A 22,034-nucleotide genomic window follows, 5' to 3' on the forward strand; every position below is an offset into this window, starting at 1 on the left:
TGTTTCTAGAGCTGACGCCGTAGTTGCCAATTGCTTGTTAATCAGCCTGCTTTTCCCCGCGTTTGCATTGAAGTCGTCCATTACTACAGTATACTGAGTTTGTGCTTGTCTCATGGCTAATTCCACGTCTTCATAAAACTGCTCTACTTGATCATCATTATGACTGGATGTTGGAGCGTAGGCTTGTACCACCTTTAATCTATACCTTTTATTAAGCTTTATTACGAAAACTGCTACCCTGTAATTAATGCTGTAAAATTCGCCAATGTTAGCCACCATGTCCTTATAGATTAGGAGTCCTACCTCGTATTGCTTCTTATCTGGTAGTCCTCTATAGCAGAGGATGTGGCCGCTAGTCAGCACTGTATAAGCCTCACCAGTTCTTCTAACCTCATTGAGGCCAATGGTATCCCAAACAATGCCCGATAGTTCCTCAAAGAATACGGCTAACTTAGCCTCACTCGAAAGAGTTGGGGTGTTGAAGGTTGCAAGGGTCAGTTTCCATTGATGGCGTGTCCTGGTCCAGTGATTCTTAGCACCCTCTGCTGCGTTGCAGGTCTGACTGCCGTCTTCGTCAGGTGCTCCGCAGCCACTGGAGACTGGAGGCCGTGGGTTAATTGTAGGACTCATGAGAAACGTAATGGGCGAATACTGCACCAGGGAGGCCAATTGCTGTTCTGTTGAGGGAGTGTCTTGTTGAAGCTTTGTAAGCTTTCCTAATTGGGTTGCACCTGGATTAATATAGCCCCACTTGATCTCGGTGTTTTAGCCGATGTGAGGTGCCAGTCCGTCTGGAGATGGAATAGTGGAATAAATGTGATGGGTTTAAAACTTTTTCTGGTACCTAAATTGACGAGAATCACGCAGGTGGCTTTAAGAAGGGAAATGTCTCTCTTCGTTGAGGCACTCTCCATGAGCCACTATGTTTCGAACAGTCGAGCTTGGATAAAATTTTCGCTACATGGAATACTTATAGGCACCTTGCACTGGGAACTTGGTGAGGCAACTCTCGCTTATTGCACTACTGCAGTGGACACCATTTGACGGCGTCGCGGAAAAAAACGAAACGCGCTTAGTGAGAACGGATGCGCCCGTGCTTCGTACCTTGTCTGTGTGTTACGCGCCGAGCTTTACGCAACCTGATCCCAACGTTGGGAATGCCCTTGCTGCCGCAATCTAGCGCAAGTATACTCACATACATCAGATCACGGCCAACGTAGTTTAACCGTTTAACCTCCAGAGCCTGATGTTGGCTACTCTTACCTTAAGATATGCTATCAAAAATGTCTTTGTGCAGGGAAAATCGCGTACTTCTACTTTTGCATTCACCTCTTAATAGGCTGCCTGTTATGGCGCTGCTGTTTTCCACAGAAAGCTTAAGAGCAATGCACCTCTACCATGTCCTCCCTTCTTCTGGCCCCGTATGTTTCCTTACTTTCTGATCTTTGCACAGGCGTGTCCACACCAGCCCTCGATGAGCACGAGCGCAGGCTAGCGCAATGGCCGCCCGCGTCCACTGTAGTCGACGTTTGATGAGTCGACATAAAACGCTAGAAGGAACAGGCAACAAATATATACAGAGGAATTGTAATTAATGTTATTTTTAACCAATAAATGTATTTGAATTTATTAATACATGAAGTTGAAAAAATGCAAAGAGATCTGTTGCCTTTAATTTTAACTCAGTTTATTCGCCCTAGCCACATCCAGGAGAGCATTAGTAATTGAAAACGAAGCAGTTTAGCCATCCTTTCCTGCAGAGGGAAGCTCCGCTGGCTCATTGAACTTGTAGAACTACCATGTGCCTACATTTAGGCGCTTATCCATAGAAATGATTTACTAGGAGGTAGAAAATGTGGTGCCTGCATTGATAGCGTGCTACATAAAACCACTCTGTTCAAGTTTGCGTCAAAGCTCGCGTATAATACTAGTTTTCTATTATCTTAATTTCATTAGCATTATTTCCCTTCTTCATGCTATTTGAGTCCATCTATCTATCTAGCCTCTTAAATTAACCCAGTTGCTCTTTAATAACTTAAGCCATGAGATATGTGCTCGTGGTCTTCATACCGTCGCAGTCGTCGCATCGTCGTCACTTTAGCCCCGTTATCGCACTCTCGTCATGCCGCCATCATCACGTCATCAAACAGTCGTCCTGACGCCATCGTCTTCACTCCATTGCACTCATACCGCTGTCCTGCCATCGTAGCATTTGCGTCGTCGTACAGTCTTCGTCGTGCATTCGTGGCCATAGCAGTATGGTCGTTGACAGATAGATAGATGGACTCAAATTGCCTGAAGTAGGGAAATAATGCCAATAGCATTAAGATAAGTGCAAACTAGTATCGCACGCGAAGGTTCACGCAAACTTGAATAGAGTGGTTTTATGTAGAGCGCTATCAATGCAATGAACGCTATCCGTCGTGGTCATTGCATTTTCGTCATTCCAAATTTTTCATCCGACTCATATCATGCCTTCTTCGTTATACAGTAGTCGTCGTCACCCGTCGCGGGGGCTTAGCTGCTATGGAGTCGCACTGCTAAGCACGAGGCCGCGGGATCAAGTCATGGCTGCGGTGGCCGCATTTCCATGGGGACGATGTTCAAAAACGCCCGTGTCCCATGCATTGGGGTCACGTCAAAGAACCCCAGGCGGTGAAAGTTAATCTGGAGCCCCCCACTACGGCGTGCTTCATAATTAGATCTTGGGTTTGGCACGTAAAACCCCAGAATTTTATTTTTAGTCGTCGTCACACTCTCACTGCACCAATTTCGTAATATCATAAACGTTATCCCAATGTCGTCATGGCATCATCAGATACAACATTTCTCCCGTCACAACATCGACCGGTTCAGAGCTTGTTGCCCTCCGAGGCACCATTGAAAAAGGGAGAGGAAAGGCAGGGAGGTCACCCAGAGGCGAGTTTCCGGTTTGCGAGGCGCCATTGATTACATTAACAACAAACCGGCTAATCGGTGGCCAATATTCTTCGATCAAAGATGGCCATACGATGTCCTTTATGAACTCTTCTTCGCAGGTTCTATGAAGAACGCTTGTGAGAGATACGAAAAACGCACCATAATATATGATCGCGAAAGGACACGACGTCGTGTTGCAGCAGCGGCCCGGTCATTGCGGTATCTCCGGCAACGACCTCACTGACGAAGCTGCTAGGAAAGCACACGAAGGAACAAACCTGGTTTCTGTACCTTTATCGATGACTAACGGAACCAAACACTTAAGCAAGCTAGCGCCTCTTATGGTATTCGAGAAGCGGCACACACCTAAATTCACCCAGCATCGATTGCATTCTCTCGACCCATCTAGAAACTGCGGCTGGTTCCTGGAAACAATGATGCGCCGTTAACATCTGAGCATTGCATTCACCAATGCGTAAACACGTTTGACCTGTATGGCTAATAGCGCGGATTGCAATGCCTGCGGTGTCACGGAGACTATAGGACACCTACTGTGCTACTGCCCATTTTTTGAAAATGAAAGCCACGTCCTCTGCAGAGCTCTAAATCAGTAGGATAGAAAACCATTCACCTTGAACAAGATCTTGGACCATGGCCTCACAATCGCAGCTACGAAAGACCACAAAAAAGCTGCTGTGATTTTTGAAAGCTAACAGACTGAGTGACCGTTATTGATGAAGAGCAGAAGGCTGACTATGTCGGCGATAGCCACAGTGGGAATTTCTCTTCATGTCCCCCTCCCCGCCTCTTTTTTTCCCTTCCCCCAGTGTAGAGTAGCTTACCGGACTCGGTTCTGGTTAACCTCCCTGCCTTTCATTTATCATTTTCTCCCTCTCGTCAGGCCGTCGTCATCTTACTGCGTTCATTGTTTTATAGACGTCATTATGTCTTTGTCATTCTGTCGTGTTCAAGCTGTCGTCATTCAATTATGATTATATACTACCGTTGCCATGCCATCGTCCTCACTGCGTCGTCTCCACACTGGCGTGTACTTGTCTTTTCCGGTTGAGCGCCTTTTACGGTGTAACAAAGGTTATCAGTCAGCGCGGGAGGCGCCCGCTTGTATCGGAAGTTTCTCGACTGTTATCGATAGCTCGTTTCTCGACTGTTATCGATAGCTCTGTTGTCACCGAAGCTTGTGTAATCTGATTGCATGTGCGACGTGAATTATGTAGAATTTTCTGGAGGACACGCGGGTACCACCGATTACTCTGGAACCTTTGTTAACTCGTGTATAAAAGCCGACGCGCTTAACCGCAGATCAGCTTTCGACGATCGCCGACTATGTTCGCCGCAATCGTTGTGCTTTGAGTGTAGCCTGCATTTGAGGGCACCGGTTCGCTCAATAGTTTCGCCATTCACAGTTTCGCTGCTTTTTTCACCGTCGCTAACAGTGAGAATACACTCTTCGTCATGCATTCGAAATCACACGCTCGTCGTCATGCCGTCGTGGTCCTTCAATCAGTGTCATTACATCTCCGTCATCCGATTCCCGTAATACCGTCATATTTACGCCATCGACGTGATACAGTCGTCGTCTGAGCACGGTCGTCATCGGTTGTCCACACGCCGTCGTTGTTACGCCGTGGTCGTTATACCACCATCATCACTTAATAAACGTCTACCATTTGTCGCCCTGCCGTCGTCGTCATACCGCCTTCGTCGTTCCATTGTCGCCACTGCGTCTTCGTCATGACGTCATGGTCATGGCCGACCCTGGCAAGTGCGTGCCAAAGAAAAATGGTCCGATACCGAAGACAACGTATGCCGCATATTGCCAAAGCAATAGAAATGTCACAATGACCGCTGGAAATTCTAAATAAAAGTCACATCAGCAATACGGTGTGTCGCTACATTATTCGAAAGCTAATTCCATTATCGTCGACAGTCATCGTGAAATAAAGTTCTGCCGGAATGTTTTCTGTTTTTTTTTTTTTTACTGTTGACTGCAAGCAGTATCGGTTTGCGTGACGCCTTATCAAGTAATAGCAGGAAATTCAGCATAACCGCGCTCATGCAGTTCGGAGCGTGGTGGGGCACATATATAAGCAGACCTTTTGCTTGCCCGTAGGAAAGCCGTTGCAGAATATTTGTCTCGACGCGACATCAGAATGCGTGTCTACAGTGGCTCTTCAAGTGCCTCCATCCACCGCATCCTGAAGAATAATAACCATCTATCGCGGCCAGTGCAAGCGTAAACTTGTAGAAATTAGCTGCAGTGATATTTCGAGCTGTGCAAATTTTGTGTCCGTGGTGCCTTATTGCATCGCTTAGGCTGTCCTACTACTATTAAGTGCCGTTTCAGCTCTGTCGAAGAAGACTTATCTGACATTCGCTTGGGTGCTGTATTTGCGGCATCATCTTCAGACAGGAGCCTACCAGTGGAAGCAACCTGTCTTCGCCGTCGCACTACAGTGCCGAACACGTAAGCTACCCGGGACGTGCTATCTTTATTTTAGAACAGTACCTCTTACAACCCACCGCGGTAGCTCAGTCGCTATGACGTACCGCTGCTGAGATAAAGGGGTGGGCTCGATCACGGTCGAATGTCGAAAGTGGTGAAAGTCAAAAAGCGCTCGTATACGTAGATTTAGGTGCGCGCTGAAGAAAGCCAATATGTTAAAATTCATTTGGAGATCCCTAGAACGCCGTGCCTCATAATCTAATCATGGTTGTGGCAAGTGAAATCCCAGAATTGAATGCCTCTTACGAAAGATGTCTTCGTATATTATTAGTTACCTCCAGCAGGTCGTAAGCGATAGAGCCAGCTATCCTTGCACCACAATTAAGGAACTGGAAAGACAAACCGCTCTTTCAGGTTAATAATAAGCTTTGGGAAACCCACCCCACTGAAAATAATCTTGCGCACAGTTGTTTTTAATTTCGCAGTGCTATGTCTAGCGATGCTGTCCGATTCCACGAATATTGTCACTTGTATACCAGTTTTCGCCGCACACATTTAAAGTATTTTCGCGCACAGCGAGTGCCTAATTTTCTTTAAACTGCTTGTGGTTCTTTTTATCCGCAGTCATGGCCGCGCATCGCGAGGGCCACGTGGAAGAAATCGCACTTGTGCCACTGAATCGACGAGTCCACCTGATTCCGAATGGAACCATTCCTTCCGTTCCTCTCCATGTGCCACAGCACAATGAAACCGTGCCACGCTGCAACATAATCGCCGTTTGCTGCTGCTATGCCATTGCAATTGCGATAAGCTGTGCCGCCATGCTTTACCAATTCGGAGTTTTTTCTGATCTGGGATACTGGACAACACCGACGCTTCGCGGCCGCCGCAACGGACAGGGCATGCCTCTTGTCGTTTTATGGAGCGTACCGCGTGGTGAAGGGGTCGTGGAAACGGCTAACGAATTGGCTGTCGTTGGCTACGAACCAGTGATCAGTGCATGCTACAACGGCGGAAGCCAACGGCCACGCAATTGCGTGTTTACGGAGAACCACCAGCGAACGCAGGAAAGTAACGCTGTGGTGTTCCACAGCGCATTCTTCAGCGTCTACGACGTCCCCGAGAAGCGCGCCGCTGATCAGCTGTGGGTGTTGTGGGCGCCGAGCCGCCTGCTACCTGCTCGCTCCAACTCTCTTCGTGGACTTACGGTGGAGACGCTGCCGTCGGTGGCTAAGATGTTCAACTGGACATTTAGCCATTGGGACGAGGCGGACGTCCACGTACCGCACAAGCAATGGCGGTGCGGTGGCCTCGTCAACGACTCTCGCAACCTGACGGAGTGGGAACAGAACAGCTTTCAAGAAGCGACGAACCGGAAGGACGCCGCCTGGATTGTGGACGAGTGCCAAATGCAGCGCATCCGGAAGCAAGTAGGCCAGCCGCCTGCAGCCGCAGTAGCGTCGCCCATTCGTCTGAGCCTAATCACTGCGTGCGGATCTGCCTACTGCAAATCCCGGACGGAATGCGTGCGTTATGTGGCGGAGAACTTCCACTTTATATTTGTATCCAAGTCACCTGGCTGTTTCGCGAGCGCGGATGAAGTTATCTACGACGCGTTTCAGTACGACCTCGTACCCGTGGTTTTCGGGCTACCAAAAGATGCTGTTGGCTTGCCGAAGCGTTCGGTTGTCAACGCGGCCTCGCTTAACAAGCCGGGAGAACTGGCCAAGCACCTTCGCTCGCTTCTAGACGAACCCAGCAAGTATGAAAGCTACTTTGCCTGGAAACGCGAATGTGTCGTGACTTCACCCCTCAGTGACTTGTGCGCACTTTGCGACGCACTCTACGAAGAACCAGTGAGGGCGGCAGCATACTCTCAAGCTCTCGAGTGGTGGACAAATATTACAGCCTGCTCAGATCTCGCGCTACACTTTTTCAACGGAATAGTTGAAACGCCCATGTAAAATGAGACGTGCCCATGTTCACGGACTTCAGTACCGTGTAAGTATGGAATGTGCTACGACGGGGCAAGGCTAAGTGCGTATCTCTTCATGACGATCCCGAAAATCTTATTCTTGCTGCTGTCGCAGGATGGAATACCTGGAATTATTTTTAGTGTTCGAAACAGTTACGCTTGTCGCCATACATGTGCTTATGGTAGACGAATATATGCTTAACATAGCAGTCTTACGCTGCATGACGAGCTGCCCTTGACACGTGTTTATTATGTTGACAACGTAACAAAACATGCAGAAACGGAACAAACTACGACTATACCGCCAGTATGTTTCTTTCACTGTTGGCGCATACATTTAATGAGGGAGCATAGTGCTCGCGCACATCTCAACCACCCGAAAGAGTGATGTCGTTTAAGCGCGCCTTCTGGCATTGATCTATCTCTTGGTTGTATCTGAGAGACGTATGAGCATCACGGCTGATTGCAAAAAAAAGGAAAGGAAATATTAGCTATCTAGGAAGAAGGAATAAACGATAAAATTTTGACTGGTCGCCGAGTTTCTTTTCGCTACAGTGAGAAACAATCCACTTGTTCTCAGTCCGTCTAAGCATAGAGAACTGACTTCTTTTATATTTGTGAATGTTCACACAAAGAATTAAAATGCACATATTAGTCCAAATAGCTGCCAAATAGTTTCGGGTTGATTTACAGGGTGCAATCTTGAACATCGAGACATAAAGACTAGTTAAAAAAGGACAAAACAGGTTATGTCTTAGACGCGTGCCGCATTTACGTGCCTTCCAAATGCTGCTTTTCTTCTTTAGGTTCGGACACCGAGTATACAGCCTACATATTATGGCCACCACTCCCGTTTTTTTAGAAAAAGACGCGTACTCTTTACACTATACTGTTCCGTATCGATCGCAACATTGGCAGACGAGTGTACCAAAAATGAAGACAATTGCTACTGTGCAATAGAGTGTGTGCAATGCCCAGGTTTCACTAGACCTGCTCTCAGGGCAGATGATCAAGGTTATAATACAAAACACTTCGATTTCGTTTGAATATGGTTCACATCACATCAGTGAGTGAGTGTGAGTTCTAGTAAGAACCTCTTGGCCTTTTCAATGCCACAATGGATTTATAGGTTATCCGGTAAGTTAAAAGACTCTATATGCTTTGTTATTTATGCGGGCAATCAACTAAAGCAAAAGATTCTCGAGATTTATGTGCCAAAGCCACGGTCTACGAGGCGGGTCCTAGTGCCAGATTCTAGAATAATTTTGACGACCTGGGGTCTTTTAATGCACACCCGATGCCTGTAGACAGGAGCTTTTGGATTTCGGTACTAGAAATGTGGCCTCTGTGGCCGGGATTAGATTCCGCGACCTCATGCTTACTAGCGCAACGTGATGGGCACTAAGGTACCACGGCGAAAAAGAAAAATCGCCGCCCAAGCCCACCGTACAGATGGTTTACCAGCGAAGCTGAAACGTGCGGCCCGGTGTATATCACTGGGTTAATTCCGACGGTTCATTAAACGGCGGCTTGGTAGGCTGCCAGATTCTCGGTACGCAGTTGCTGCTTGCGCTCGGCTGCACGAGCCAGTGCTTGTGCCTGGGCTGCATCATTGGCACGGTGTAGATAAGCTAGTTCCCGGTTCTGCTTGCGGCGTCGCTTATCGAAAGCTGCATGCTTCTAAAGGCCGATCCACACGATGGACCAAATTGCTCTTTTGGACCGCGGTCCGCGCATCACGTGATAGGATGTCACCAGTTCGTGCGTACCGTCGTTGGCCCGCGCAAGACCGCGGCCCTCGCGGTCCAACAAATCACCGAGGCTTTTCCCGCTTCAGTTTTGGCGGCGGACCGCATGCAAACCGCAGCGATTTTGGCGTAGCCAATGAATGTTGTCCGGCAACAGAGTGTCTTCAGCCAAATCCAATCTAGTTTTCAGCTCAGCAAAAGCCAGTCAAGGCAGTCGTTTCATGTCCGCCGTTCCTCCTACACGTGCGTGCAGCAGATATATTTTTTAAACACCGTGTCCTTTTGGAGTGACGAGGAGGCTTTTTATTTTGTATCCCTCGTTGAGCAGTTCCCGGCTTTGTGGGACTCGAGCCGGCATGATAACAATGATAACACTCTGGCCGAGAGTGTAGCTGGTTGGTCTGCTCTGCCGTCTGCTATGGCGGTCCGCCGTGTGGATGTGCTCTGCGCCGGACCGGACCGCGGCGGGCCGTGACGTCGCATCACGTGACCGAGCGGCCCGCGGACTTGGTCCGCCGTGTGGATCGGCCTTAACGAGCACGTATGACAGGTGGCCTACCCAAACGGCTGTGCGCGCGCTCAGCTGCGGCGAAGAGCAACGACGTCACTACTGGCGCAGCTAATTCAACACCAGCCACAAGGCCTTTTACTCCGATCCATAACGTCATGTTACCTGGCCCACTGGCATGCGGATGCTTCGAGTAGGCAACAGTGACTTTGACGTCACCACTTTCATCACGGCAGCCTCGTCAATAAAGATTTCGGGCCAGCTAGCGTGACGTCATTGATCGGAGTGAACAGGGCTTGTTCTATCGAGGTGGTGTTGGCAAAACGTGCGCTTTTTCCTCTCTCTTTTATTTCTTCGCGCATGCGCATGGTGTTGCACCGTAATACTTTTCGGCATACGCGCAACCGACAGACAGAGAGACGGATGGAGGGAGGGAGGGACGGACATATCGGCTAGGCGTATACAGCTTCGCTGTAAAAAAAACGAAGAATGTGTTGCATGCTAGCTATTCTTCCGGTGCCCGGATCAAGCACAATACCGTCCGAAAATCGAAGGTAATTGAGCACGCAAGTTCGCAGTTTGGTGCGACGAAGCGTTTCACTTCATAGAGGTTACAGAGGCCAATTTGCTGATCGCACCTGCACAGCATAGATTAAGTTCTTGGCAGGAGAACGTAACACTGTTTCAGCGATACTCCACTGCTTCCTCGTGTGAGTGGCGATTTAAAACACGTCCGGTGATTTGTGGGACATCTTCGTTGGGCAGAAATTAGCTGGGAGCACTTTGAAATTTAATCAGGGTGACCAATGTAGTGGGCGTCAGATTGTCTCTTTAAAGCAGAAATGACGGTAGGTGCTGAGACAGTCTTTGTATTCACAATTTGCATGGAGATTTGTATAATGAAATTGCAGGCAAACAAAGTTACCGGCAAAAAAATCATCATCATCATCAGCCTAGTTACGCCCACTGCAGGGCAAAGGCTTCTCCCATACTTCTCCAGCTACCCCGGTCATGTACTAATTGTGGCCATGTTGTCCCTGCAAACTTCTTAATCTCATCCGCCCACCTAACTTTCTGCCTCCCCCTACTACGCTTCCCTTCCCTTGGAATCCAGTCCGTAACCCTTAATGACCATCGGTTATCTTCCCTCCTCATTACATGTCCGGCCCATGCGCATTTCTTTTTCTTGATTTCAACTAAGATGTCACTTACCCGCGTTTGTTACCTCACCCAATCTGCTCTTTTCTTATCCCTTAACGTTACACCTATCATTCTTCTTTCCATAGCTCGTTGCGTCGTCCTCAATTTCAGCAGAACCCTTTTCGTAAGCCTCCAGGTTTCTGCCCCGTACGTGAGTACTGGTAAGACACAGCTGTTATACACTTTCCTCTTGAGGGATAGCGGCAACCTGCTGTTCATGATTTGAGAATGCCTGCCAAATGCACCCCAGCCCATTCTTATTCTTCTGGTTATTTCAGTCTCATGATCCGGGTCCGTGGTCACTACCTGCCCTAAGTAGATGTATTCCCTTACCACTTCCAGTGCCTCGCTACCTATCGTAAACTGCTGTTCTCTTCCGAGACTGTTAAACATTACTTTAGTTTTCTGTAGATTAATTTTCAGACCCACCCTTGTGCTTTGCCTCTCCAGGTCAGTGAGCATCCATTGCAATTGGTCTCCTGAGTTACTAAGCAAGGCAATATCATCAGCGAAACGCAAGTTGCTAAGGTATTCTCCATCAACTTTCGTCCCCAATTCTTCCCACTCCAGGTCTGTGAATACTTCCTGTAAACCTGCTGTGAATAGCATTGGAGATATCGTATCTCCCAGTCTGACGCCTTTCTTTAATGGGATTTTGTTGCTTTCTTTGTGGAGGATTACGGTGGCTGTGGAACCGCTATAGATATTTTCCAGTATGTTTACATATGGCTCATCTACACCCTGATTCCGTAGTGCCTTCATGACTGCTGAGGTTTCGTCTGAATCAAATGCTTTTTCGTAATCAATGAAGGCTATATATAAGGGTTGGTTATATTTCGCACATTTCTCTATCACCTGATTGATAGTGTGAATATGGTCTATTGTTGAGTAGCCTTTACGGAATCCTGCCTGGTCCTTTGGTTGACAGAAATCTAAGGTATTCCTGATTCTATTTGCGATTACCTTAGTAAATACTTTGTAGGCAACGGACAGTAAGCTGATCGGTCTATAATTTTTCAAGTCTTTGGCGTCCCCTTTCTTATGGATTAGTATTATGTTAGCGTTCTTCCAACATGCCGGTACGTTTGAGGTCATGAGGCATTGTGTATATAGGGCGGCCAATCTTTCTAGGACAGTGTTCCCCCCATCCTTCAACAAATCTGCTGTTACCTCATCCTCCCCAGCTGCCTTCCCCCTTTGCATAGCTCCCAAGGCGTTCTTTACCTCTTCCGGTGTTACTTGTGGGATTTCAAGTTCCTCTAGACTATTCTGTCTCACCTTATCGTCGTGGGTGTTACTGGTACTGTATAAATCTCTATAAAACTCTTCAGCCACTTGAACTATCTCATCCATATTAGTAACGATATTGCCGGCTTTGTCTCTTAACGCACACATCTGATTCTTGCCTATTCCTAGTTTCTTCTTCACTGCTTTTAGGTTTGCTCCGTTGCTGAGAGCCTGTTCAATTCTATCATATTATAGGTCCTTATGTCCGCTGTCTTGCGCTTGTTGATTAACTTAGAAAGTTCTGCCAGCTCTATTCTAGCTGTAGGGTTAGAGGCTTTCTTACATTGGCGTTTTTTGATCAGATCTTTCGTCTCCTGCGATAGCTTACTGGTTTCCTGTTTAACGGCGTTACCACCGACTTCTATTGCGCACTCCTTATTGATGCCCATAAGATTGCCGTTCATTGCTTCAACACTATGGTCCTCTTCCTGGGTTAAAGCCGAACACCTGTTCTGTAGCTTGATCCGGAATTCCTCTAGTTTCCCTCTTACCGCTAACTCATTGATTGGCTTCTTATGTACCAGTTTCTTCCGTTCCCTCCTCAAGTCAAGGCTAATTCGAGTTCTTACCATCCTATGGTCACTGCAGCGCACCTTGCCGAGCACGTCTACATCTTGTATGATGCCAGGGTTCGCGCAGAATATGAAGTTGATTTCATTTCTAGTCTCACCATTCGGGCTCCTCCACGTCCACTTTCGGATAACCCGCTTGCGGAAAAAGGTATTCATTATCCGCATATTATTCTGTTCTGCAAGCTCTACTAATCACTCTCCTCTGGTATACCTAGAGCCTATGCCATATTCCCCCACTGACTTGTCTCCGGCCTGCTTCTTGCCTACCCTGGCATTGAAATCACCCATCAGTATACTGCAGTTGGTTTTGACTTTACCCATCGCCGATTCCACGTCTTCATAGAAACTTTCGACTTCCTGGTCATCATGACTAGATGTAGGGGGTAGACCGGTACAACCTTCATTTTGTACCTCTTATTACTTTTCACAACAAGACATGCCACCCTCTCGTTAATGCTATAGAATTCCTGTATGTTACCAGCTATGTTCTTATTAATCAGGAATCCGACTCCTAGTTCTCGTCTCTCTACTAAGCCCCGGTAGCACAGGACGTGCCCGCTTTTTAGCACTGTATATGCTTCTTTTGGCCTCCTAACTTCACTGAGCCCTATTATATCCCAATTAGTGCCCTCTAATTCCTCCAATAGGACTGCTAGACCCGCCTCACTAGATAACGTTCTAGCGTTAAACGTTGCCAGGTTCATATTCTAATGGCGGCCTGTGGTTGCACCTAAATGGTTGCACCTAAATACAGTTAATGCTCTTGAACAACTTTTAAATGAAAAAAAAAATGATCACCCATCTGCAATAACAGTCAAATCGCCTCACACAGCCGCCGCAGTTGCTCAGTGGCTATGGTGTTGGGCTGCTGAGCACGAGGTCGCGGGATCGAATCCCGGCCAAGGCGGCAGCATTTCGATGGGGGCGAAATGCGAAAACGCCCGTGTACTTAGATTTAGGTGCACGTTAAAGAGCCCCAGGCGGCGAAAATTTCCGGAGTCCTCCACTACGGCGTGCCTCATAATCAGAAAGTTGTTTTGCCACGTAAAAGCCTATACTTAATTTCTAAAATAGCCTCACAAATTAACACGGGTTTCCGTTCATCTGCGCCTCACAAAATGCACCATTCGTGCATGTTACTGCCCACCTGACAGTCAGATAAATACATATATTTGCAACACGAAAGTTATTTATGCCGGGATCTACGGAAAATATGTCCGATGTACATAAGTCATGAAATCGCTATCGCGCAAATCTACGAGATGGCGATCTTTAGCCATTGTGTGCCTACTTAATGGCTAGAAAAGTATCGACAGAAAGGTTGAAAACGTCTGTTTTGTAGCAGAAAATCACCCCCCAATGACTCCGTACAGTTGGTTAACCAGCGAAGCTGAAACGAGCTGCTCCGGTGTTACTGGGTTAATCACTGGGTTAATCCTGACGGTTGATTAAACGACGGCTTGCTAGGCTGTCGGATACTCGATACGCAGTTGCTGCTTGCAGTCGGCTGCACGAGCCTGTTTTTGCGCCCGGGCTGCAGCATCGGCACGGCGCAGACGAGCTCGTTCCCGGTTCTGTTCGCGGCGTTACTGATCGAAAGCTGGTGCTCCTCCGGAGTACATATGACGCGTTAAAATTATGGGGTTTTACGTGCCAAAACCACTTTCTGATTATGAGGCACGTCGTAGTGGGGGACTCTCGAAATTTGGACCCCCTGGGGTTCTTTGACGTGCACCTAACGTGCACGTTCTAACGTGCACCGCCGTGGCCGGGCGTATGACGCGTGGCTTACTCATTTCTTAGCCGGAGAGAAACTGCTGTGTGCGCTCTCGGCTGCGACGGAAAGCAACAACGTCACTACTGGCGCAACCAATCGCGCACCCCTGTTTCTGATTTTTTTCTTCGCGCATACGCATGAGCTTAAGCCGGAGATGTTTTCGGCGTACAAGCGACCGACAGACAGACGGACGGACGGACCGACGAATCGGCTAACCATATAGAGCTTCGCTGTGATATTGTGCTCTTGATGACCTATATTTGTTGCAGTGGGGATCTTTAGGCATCATATGTGTTATCACGGAGTAGTTCGTAGAAATTATGTCTGGCAGTCTGGACACCTGTAAGGGTAGTGAAGAGACGGTAGAGCTTAGAATTGTCTTACTGTCCAATTTAGCCGACGTCTACGAGAGACGGCGTTTCTGGCGTGTTTCTGGCGCTTTTTCGAAGGTGATCCCGACCACAGTCTCAGCTCGGTGACGTAACTGCAGCTCACGCGGTTTTCCTGCGTCTACTCACCTTTGAGCGTGTGTATGGGCGTGCGCGGTGCCAGCGGTGCTCTAACGACGCAGTTTTACTACAAACACACTCACCGTCGCATCGGATAGACCTATGACGCTCGGTAGCCTCCGGGTTGTTGTGTACCATGAGCAATAGCACAGGCCTCGCGTACTTCCTATCGTTGTCATTGTGTCAAGACAAACTGCAATTAGTAAAAGTCTGCGCACATCTGTACACTTGTATCTGTGATTGTGCAACGAAGCGACCGCTGCTTCTGAGAATACAAGTTTCCATTTCGCGTTGCGGCCAATTCCTCTGAAAAAGGAATCAAGCAATTTTTTTTTTCATCGAAGCGATCTACCTGATTGCCGGATGAGCATTCTAGCTTTTTACTGAGCATCGGAGGCGACCTAAATTATCCAGCCATCGATCGGTGTCCTTCATCTGTGGCATCTAACCATAATTTAGAAGAATGCCTCCACTTTCTAGACGATGGGCAAAGCGAGAACAAGGTGAATGCGGGAGCCAACGTTTCGACAAGTGGACTTCTATTTTTCAAGGCGACATATGCTTTATTCGGCACAGTATATATAGGTAGGGTTATTCTAAAGGGTAGAGGGGGTAAGGAGGGTGGTTGCGGCAACGAGCCACGGTGCGTTAACGGTGAGGGTGTAGAATTGAGAATAAAGGAGTGCTGTGCACAACGCCGGTGACACGGCCTTCTGTCAGCCACGTGTCCACAGCGGTCGTGTGTTAGCCGGCGTGTCAACGGCTTGCACAGCTGCACTGTATTACTTCTTTCGCTGGTGGTCGTGGGCTATCGTGTCTCTGAAAGAGATAATAAAAGGAGCGGTAGAAAGTGGTGCTCGTGAAAAAAAAATATATGAAAATACTGAAATGGAATAAATAAATAAATAGAAGGGAAAAATATTTATTTGCTTATTTATCCCATTTCAGTATATCTTATATTTTTTTCACGAGCACTGCTTTCTGCCGCTCCTTCTATTATCTCTTTCAGAGACACGCTAGCCCACGACCACCAGCGAAAGAAGTAATACAGTGCAGCTGTGCACGCCGTTGATACGTGACTGACAGAATGCCCTGTCACCGGCCTTGTGCACAGCCCTCCTTTACTCTCACTTTGACATGCTAACACACATTCGCTCGTTGCCGCACCCACCCGCCTTACCCCCATCTCTACTTTAGAAGTACCCTACCTATATATACTGTGCCGAGGAAAGCAAATGTTGGCTTGAAAAAGACAGGTGCACTTGTCGAAACGTTGGCTCCCGCTTTCACCTTGTTGTCATTTTGCTCATCGTCTTGAATTTCTATTTCCCGCCTTCCCCCTGTTTTTCGATTTCTAGAGTCACTTTATTTTCATAACCAAACCCGGGTCGGGCGAGAACCTACTCGTATCGAACACGTGTTAGACCCCACGTTAACAAATCATCTCGATCTTGCCAGAACGTGCTAACAAAAGTTAAAAATCTGTTCTTTACTGTGCATGCGCCGACATCGACCAAATGAACAGCACGTTATCTAGTTTCACAGCAGCGTTTCAAGCTGAATTGAGAATCGCTCCACTCATGAAAGCTGGTGTTTATTTCGTGGCAAGCCAAAAGCGACAGAAATCACCTGCGAACCCAGGCTGACGATCAGTTTAAAAATTGACGAACCCTGGTTTTACTCCCAGCGTGAAGGGACGCGTAAATAAGAAAAAAGGAGCGTTCAGGAAGGCCACTCGTACCGACATAACCCTAGACTTAAATAATAATAAATAAAAAAACAAAATGCCGACCAGGAGCTGAAAAGAAAAAAAGACATTTGAGTGAGCAAACAAATTATTAAAAGCCCGTTTCGACTCCCAAATGGGAGTTCACTGGACACAGACGCGAAAGAGGAAAAGGTTTTGAAGGGTTGCGGAGGTGGCTTAAGCATCGAGCATACCCGTATGGAAGGCTGCCGTCACCGCGGTTCTGAATGCGTGTCTGGACGAACATACATTCCAGATGCAAACGTGGTTTACATCATTTTCAGTACCAAGGACACGTGCTTCGCCCCAGTCTATTTCGTGGCCGGAAGAAGCCGCGTACTGGGCAATGTCGTTTGATGCAGTGTTTGTCCTTCTGACATCCTTTGCGTGTTGCTGCAATATTCGTCTAAAGATTACTAAAGATTCCGTTTTCGCCAATATACATCTGCTTGTACTCTGCACATGACATTTTGTAGACGATGCTAGGAAAGTCGTCATTGTTGATTTTATAGTGTCTTGTCAATTACTCACCGACAGGGCTCTGCCACGAAGGAATCCAATGGATATAACCGACCTGGTAAGACTTCTACGGTTCTGTATTAATAACACTTATTTCATGTTTCTTCAAGTAACATGTAAGCAACTTCTTGGTACTGCAATGTGGGCTTTAATTTCCATGAGCGCGGCAAATCTAACTACAGAAGACGCGGAATGCCGTGCCTTCTACTCGTTTGGAACCACCAAAAAATCTTCCTTGGATACGTCAATCATTGTTTTTGTACTTTAAGTATGACATCAATTCTTTGATGTCATACTTTATTTTCATAGAGTCGGCCCTGCAGTTAACGGTGGAAGAAGTGGTTAATGGCTGCCTTCAGTATCTGAACGTACTTGTGAAGCGTGAAAGGCACGCCTTCTCTTTCAGCGTACGCCACAAAAGTACGCTGAAAGTCTGCTTTCCGGAAGCACCCCGTGGTGTTATCTGCCATTCGACGTACACTGAAGACCTGCTCTAGACCGGATGATGGCTCGGTTGTCGCGCAAAAGGTACGCTGCGACCTCGTAGCCTGTGGATGCCCTGCCAGGTTCGTTGCCTCGGTACAGTGTCAGTTGGCACGCCCCGCTGTACCTACCTCTCGCCCGCTGCGTAAACAGACTACCATCCCTTACGTTCCGCGCGCGAGTGAATCGCTTGGCCGCTTGCTACGCGCGTACAACGTGCACGTAGCACATGTTCGTTCCTAAAAAAAAGCACGGAATGAGCTTGTGAACGTCAAAGTAGTGGAAACAGTCCCAAGTGTGTCTGAGATTATGCTGCCTCTCATTAAAAATACAGGAGATTTGACTAAAAGGGTAATAATTCTTTTTGAAATTTGCTGTCCTCAAATATTGGTTCCGAATTTAGACTTGACAGGATAGAACGAAACGAGCCCCTTGGTTCACGATAAGTGAGGAGGTGTAATAATTAAATTTTGGTATTTCAATAAGAAAGATTGTGCGATGGCACATCGTGCGAGGCTCACAAGCAGCAAAATTTCAGCTTCGCACAACTACTGTGAAGTCAACACGCTCGCTTAGAAGAGGCTAACTTCGTTCGTAAAATCAGTGCCCGGATCGCCAACTTTTATGCTTCGCTAAGATAAACTCACCTTCAAGCAAGAGGAATATCTATATGATTTCAACACAGACACTGTTCGCGAGCGTCCCGGGCCGCGTCATCTTCCCGATAGTGCATCTCGAAAGCATGCGTGCCGCCTACTGCATCCAAAGTTGCTGGTACATGCGTGGTGGGCAATAGTTCGCGCCCCGTCTCCTAACAATCAGAGGGCCAGTGCTTATCGGCGCCCTATATTTGTCCTCCACACTAACATTCGCAGTGTTTTAGGCAATAGAGACAATGTCAGCGCAGCTATCAACACGAGCGATGCTGACCTGGAAGGACTTGTCGAGATGTACTTAAGTGCGCGTGTAGGAGACGGCGAGATTTTTACTCATACCAAGCCTTTCACTATCGTTATGACAGGATGGTAGACAACGGGGAGGAACATTGCTCGCCGTTTTAGCCAGCTTAACATCGCTCCGCATTAATATCACGTGTAGTATCGAATCTGTCGGTCGCGATGTCGTTTTGAACAATTAAACACGCATAATCGCTGTGTGCTACCATCCACCTCATGCAGACATTTATTTCGTCAATGAATGGCATGACGCAATGAACTCTGCCCTAATTCGATACTTGTAACCCCCGGTAACTCTTCTAGACAACTTCAATTATCCAACGATAAACTGGGAATCGGCATCGACAAATTGTATACCGTATTCTTCGCATAGCGAAGCGTTGCTTGATACTTGCTTTTTTCTCAATTATGCTCAACATATCCAGCATTTTTGGACATCAGAGTTTAGTCCGCGGGGGTGCCAACCCTTGGCGTAGTGAGCTTAAACTTTTCAAACTTCCCGCGGTGATGTAGTTATGACGTCAATGGAACAAAAATAAAAGAATTAAAAGCTATCCCTGAGCGTTGAACTTCATCACAAAGCTTGTCCCGCTGGCGTTATCAGTGTTTTTGATAAAGAGTGGCCGCTCGTTGGATGGATATTTGTTGTCATCCTAAGAACGTTTAGTCGCAACGAGGCAAACGTAGCGGTGATTGATTCCGGGCTGTTGAGAGGCTTCCAAACAGGCAGCCACAAGTTATTGTTTTTTTTTAAATGCTGCGAAATCAACAGACTAGGATAATCGTTGGAAGCACTTCGCAGCAGCTTTAGCTCTGGCCTAACTCCAATCTCCCCTATTCAAATACATGTAAAATGCAAAAACTCTTTTTTTTTTATGACCACTTGGCCGATTATCATGATGTTTGTTCTATTTGAAAGAGGATCTTGGGGAATTAGAGTGAATGTTGAAAGCGGAATTTCGAATTCGATGTGGATGTTTTAAAAGGAATTTTCAAAAATGGGTAACCTTGACAAAAATAGAAGAACGAAACTTACAAATTCGCAGCTCTGCACCTAGAATAGACGTCGTAGTTCTGTAAACTGCATCCATGAGAGCATAAAAAGCGGACAAATTTGATGTGTCGATTTATATCTTGCGTGAATTCGTTACATTGTTCATAAAGTTATCGCAAGTGTTCTACTCACAAATTAGTGGTATATTAGGAGTCATGTATAATATCTCAATTTTGTCCGCTTTAGATGTACCTTTAGGTGCATTTTACGAAATTGTGGCACGCTTTTTGATTGCTTAGTTACAGACAGTTTCGTTTTCTGAAAATATGCAATTTTTTGCCAATTTTTATGAAAAAATTTACGACCTGAATCAACAATTCGCAACCAACAGCAACTATATTTTAAGCTACTCTATGAAATGAAAAAAAAAAAAAACCTCATCAAATTTGGTGCGGTGGTTGCGGAGGAAAACAATTTCTCAGTTTCCAAGCATTTAGATAGGAGGCCCGAGCAAAAGCTTTCTCAACGTCGCGCAGCGTTATACAAAAGACGCCGCCGTCGTGGACGGCTTTTGATTATTGCCTATCGGTTTCGTTAAAGTACCCCCTACAATTTTCCTAGAAATTTTGCTTTCCGCACTGATGGGCTACCGCAGCAGCTCCAATTCGAGAAAAGATGTGCTCAGGTATTAAGATGGACGCACGAACAATTTGGCTTTGCACCTTGGGGTAAAAGGTATGACGGAATAATTGTGCGAACTGTTCCTTTGTCGTCTTCCATTAGCAAACTATGGCCGAAGATGCTCACAATATCCCGTCACATTCACTGGTCACCGGGCCCGGTACACCTTTGGGCATGATATATAGAGTACTTGCATTTAGTTGTCAACGAACTGCCCTGTCATGGTTATTCACGTGCGTGAAAGATGAGCATCATTAAAAATTATTGTGCAGTAATACAGGCGGGATTTGCCTGTTCTCTATATTGTCTGCCATGTTGCCGTTCTGCCTTGATAATATAGCCGCAATGCAGACTAGAAGGTATCGAATGCCAAAAAGCCTGCACACCTACTCAAAGGCCTCGCGCACAACTCGTCACATGTATTTGCACTCAAGAGTTGTGCGCCTGTCGAGGACATCATCGAGGAATGTTGGCATTTTCGAGGAAGGCTACAGTCGGCACATCAGTCAATTTGTGCGCATCCTCATTGCGCGAAAATCGGTATCCGACTTCGAAGAATGACACCGTACAGTGCATTGTAATTATTGTGATGGAGTCCGTGTACCAAATTTTAGACTCACCATGTAAGCACTCACCCTGTAAGAGTGACGACTAAGCAATTCGCTTATATATGTAGTCATCCGATAGTTGCCGGGCACTGGCATCGGCCATAGGACCTACGGGAAGCATGGGTGAAGAAACACCAGACGCTGGTGCCTGGTGTCCACAAATTATATTTTTACCCGAGCCCGCTGAATCTGGCGGAAGCTTGATTCCGCCGATTCCACTGCTCGCACACCGTTAGCGTGCTGGGTGTGTCCTCGTCGTCTTTTTTTGACCAGACTGTTGTGCTACATAGTAGTGCGCTACAGACCTCTCTTCAACGCTTGCCGACATTCACGCCTTACTTTTTTTACCTTCGGGTTTCAGCTGAACTCTTTTAACAGCCAATTTATTTGTCCCGAAATTTGGCCACCCTGCCAACGTACGTTATGGCTTTTTTTATTTTTAAGTTGTCTTTACATTTAGGTTAGGGCTGTCCTGACATTTCCATTGGTTTCACCTTTCTTAAGATGCCCGCATTTTTGTCGGCCTCTGTTCGCATTTTGGGGCATGTTTGATAGACAGTGAAACTATAGCATGGCTTGCTGACCGTGCCGCTCAAAAAGTCGTTTACTTTTTGGCTATGAAGTTTATCAATGTGGCAGAAACACACACGGAGGCGGTGTTCTTTTGCTTATTATTGAATCGCCTATCAGTTGTCAACTGGCAACTTCTTTGCAACATTCTGGATCAGTACGGTGCAAAATTGAACTGAAGAATGGCACCTACTTAGTTATTGGGACCTTTGACCGGCCTCCAAACTCGTGTAATCCTGAATCCTTTAATGAGTTATCAAACTTGCAAACTACATAATTTTGACTATGTACTTGGTGGAGACATTAATATGCCAGCCGTCAGCTGGGACAACGGAAAACTTGTGTTTACAGGCAATGGTGCCCTATCTCTGGCATTTTCTGAGTTAATTACAACCAATGACGTGACGCAATTCGTGTCCGGGAGCACAAGACGAGACTGTTTTTGTGCTAACACGTTGGGCTTGTTTTGCTGGCTCAGAGTCGCTCATTGAAAATGCATCAGTCGTCCCTGGTATAA

General features: G+C 46.9%; 1 protein-coding gene across 1 annotated transcript; it reads left to right on the top strand.

The window, feature by feature from the left end:
- The first annotated feature begins 4,810 nt into the window (after nt 1-4,810).
- Nucleotides 4,811-8,248, top strand: LOC126518532 (alpha-(1,3)-fucosyltransferase fut-3-like). Its single transcript, XM_050168316.2, has 2 exons — nt 4,811-5,404; nt 6,008-8,248. Exon 2 carries the CDS (start codon nt 6,010-6,012, stop codon nt 7,345-7,347), a length of 1,338 nt encoding a protein of 445 aa, XP_050024273.2. The 5' UTR covers nt 4,811-5,404; nt 6,008-6,009; the 3' UTR covers nt 7,348-8,248.
- Nucleotides 8,249-22,034: the final 13,786 nt, after the last annotated feature.

The sequence above is a fragment of the Dermacentor andersoni genome, chromosome 1, assembly GCF_023375885.2.
Source record: "Dermacentor andersoni chromosome 1, qqDerAnde1_hic_scaffold, whole genome shotgun sequence".
Lineage (NCBI taxonomy): Eukaryota > Metazoa > Arthropoda > Arachnida > Ixodida > Ixodidae > Dermacentor > Dermacentor andersoni.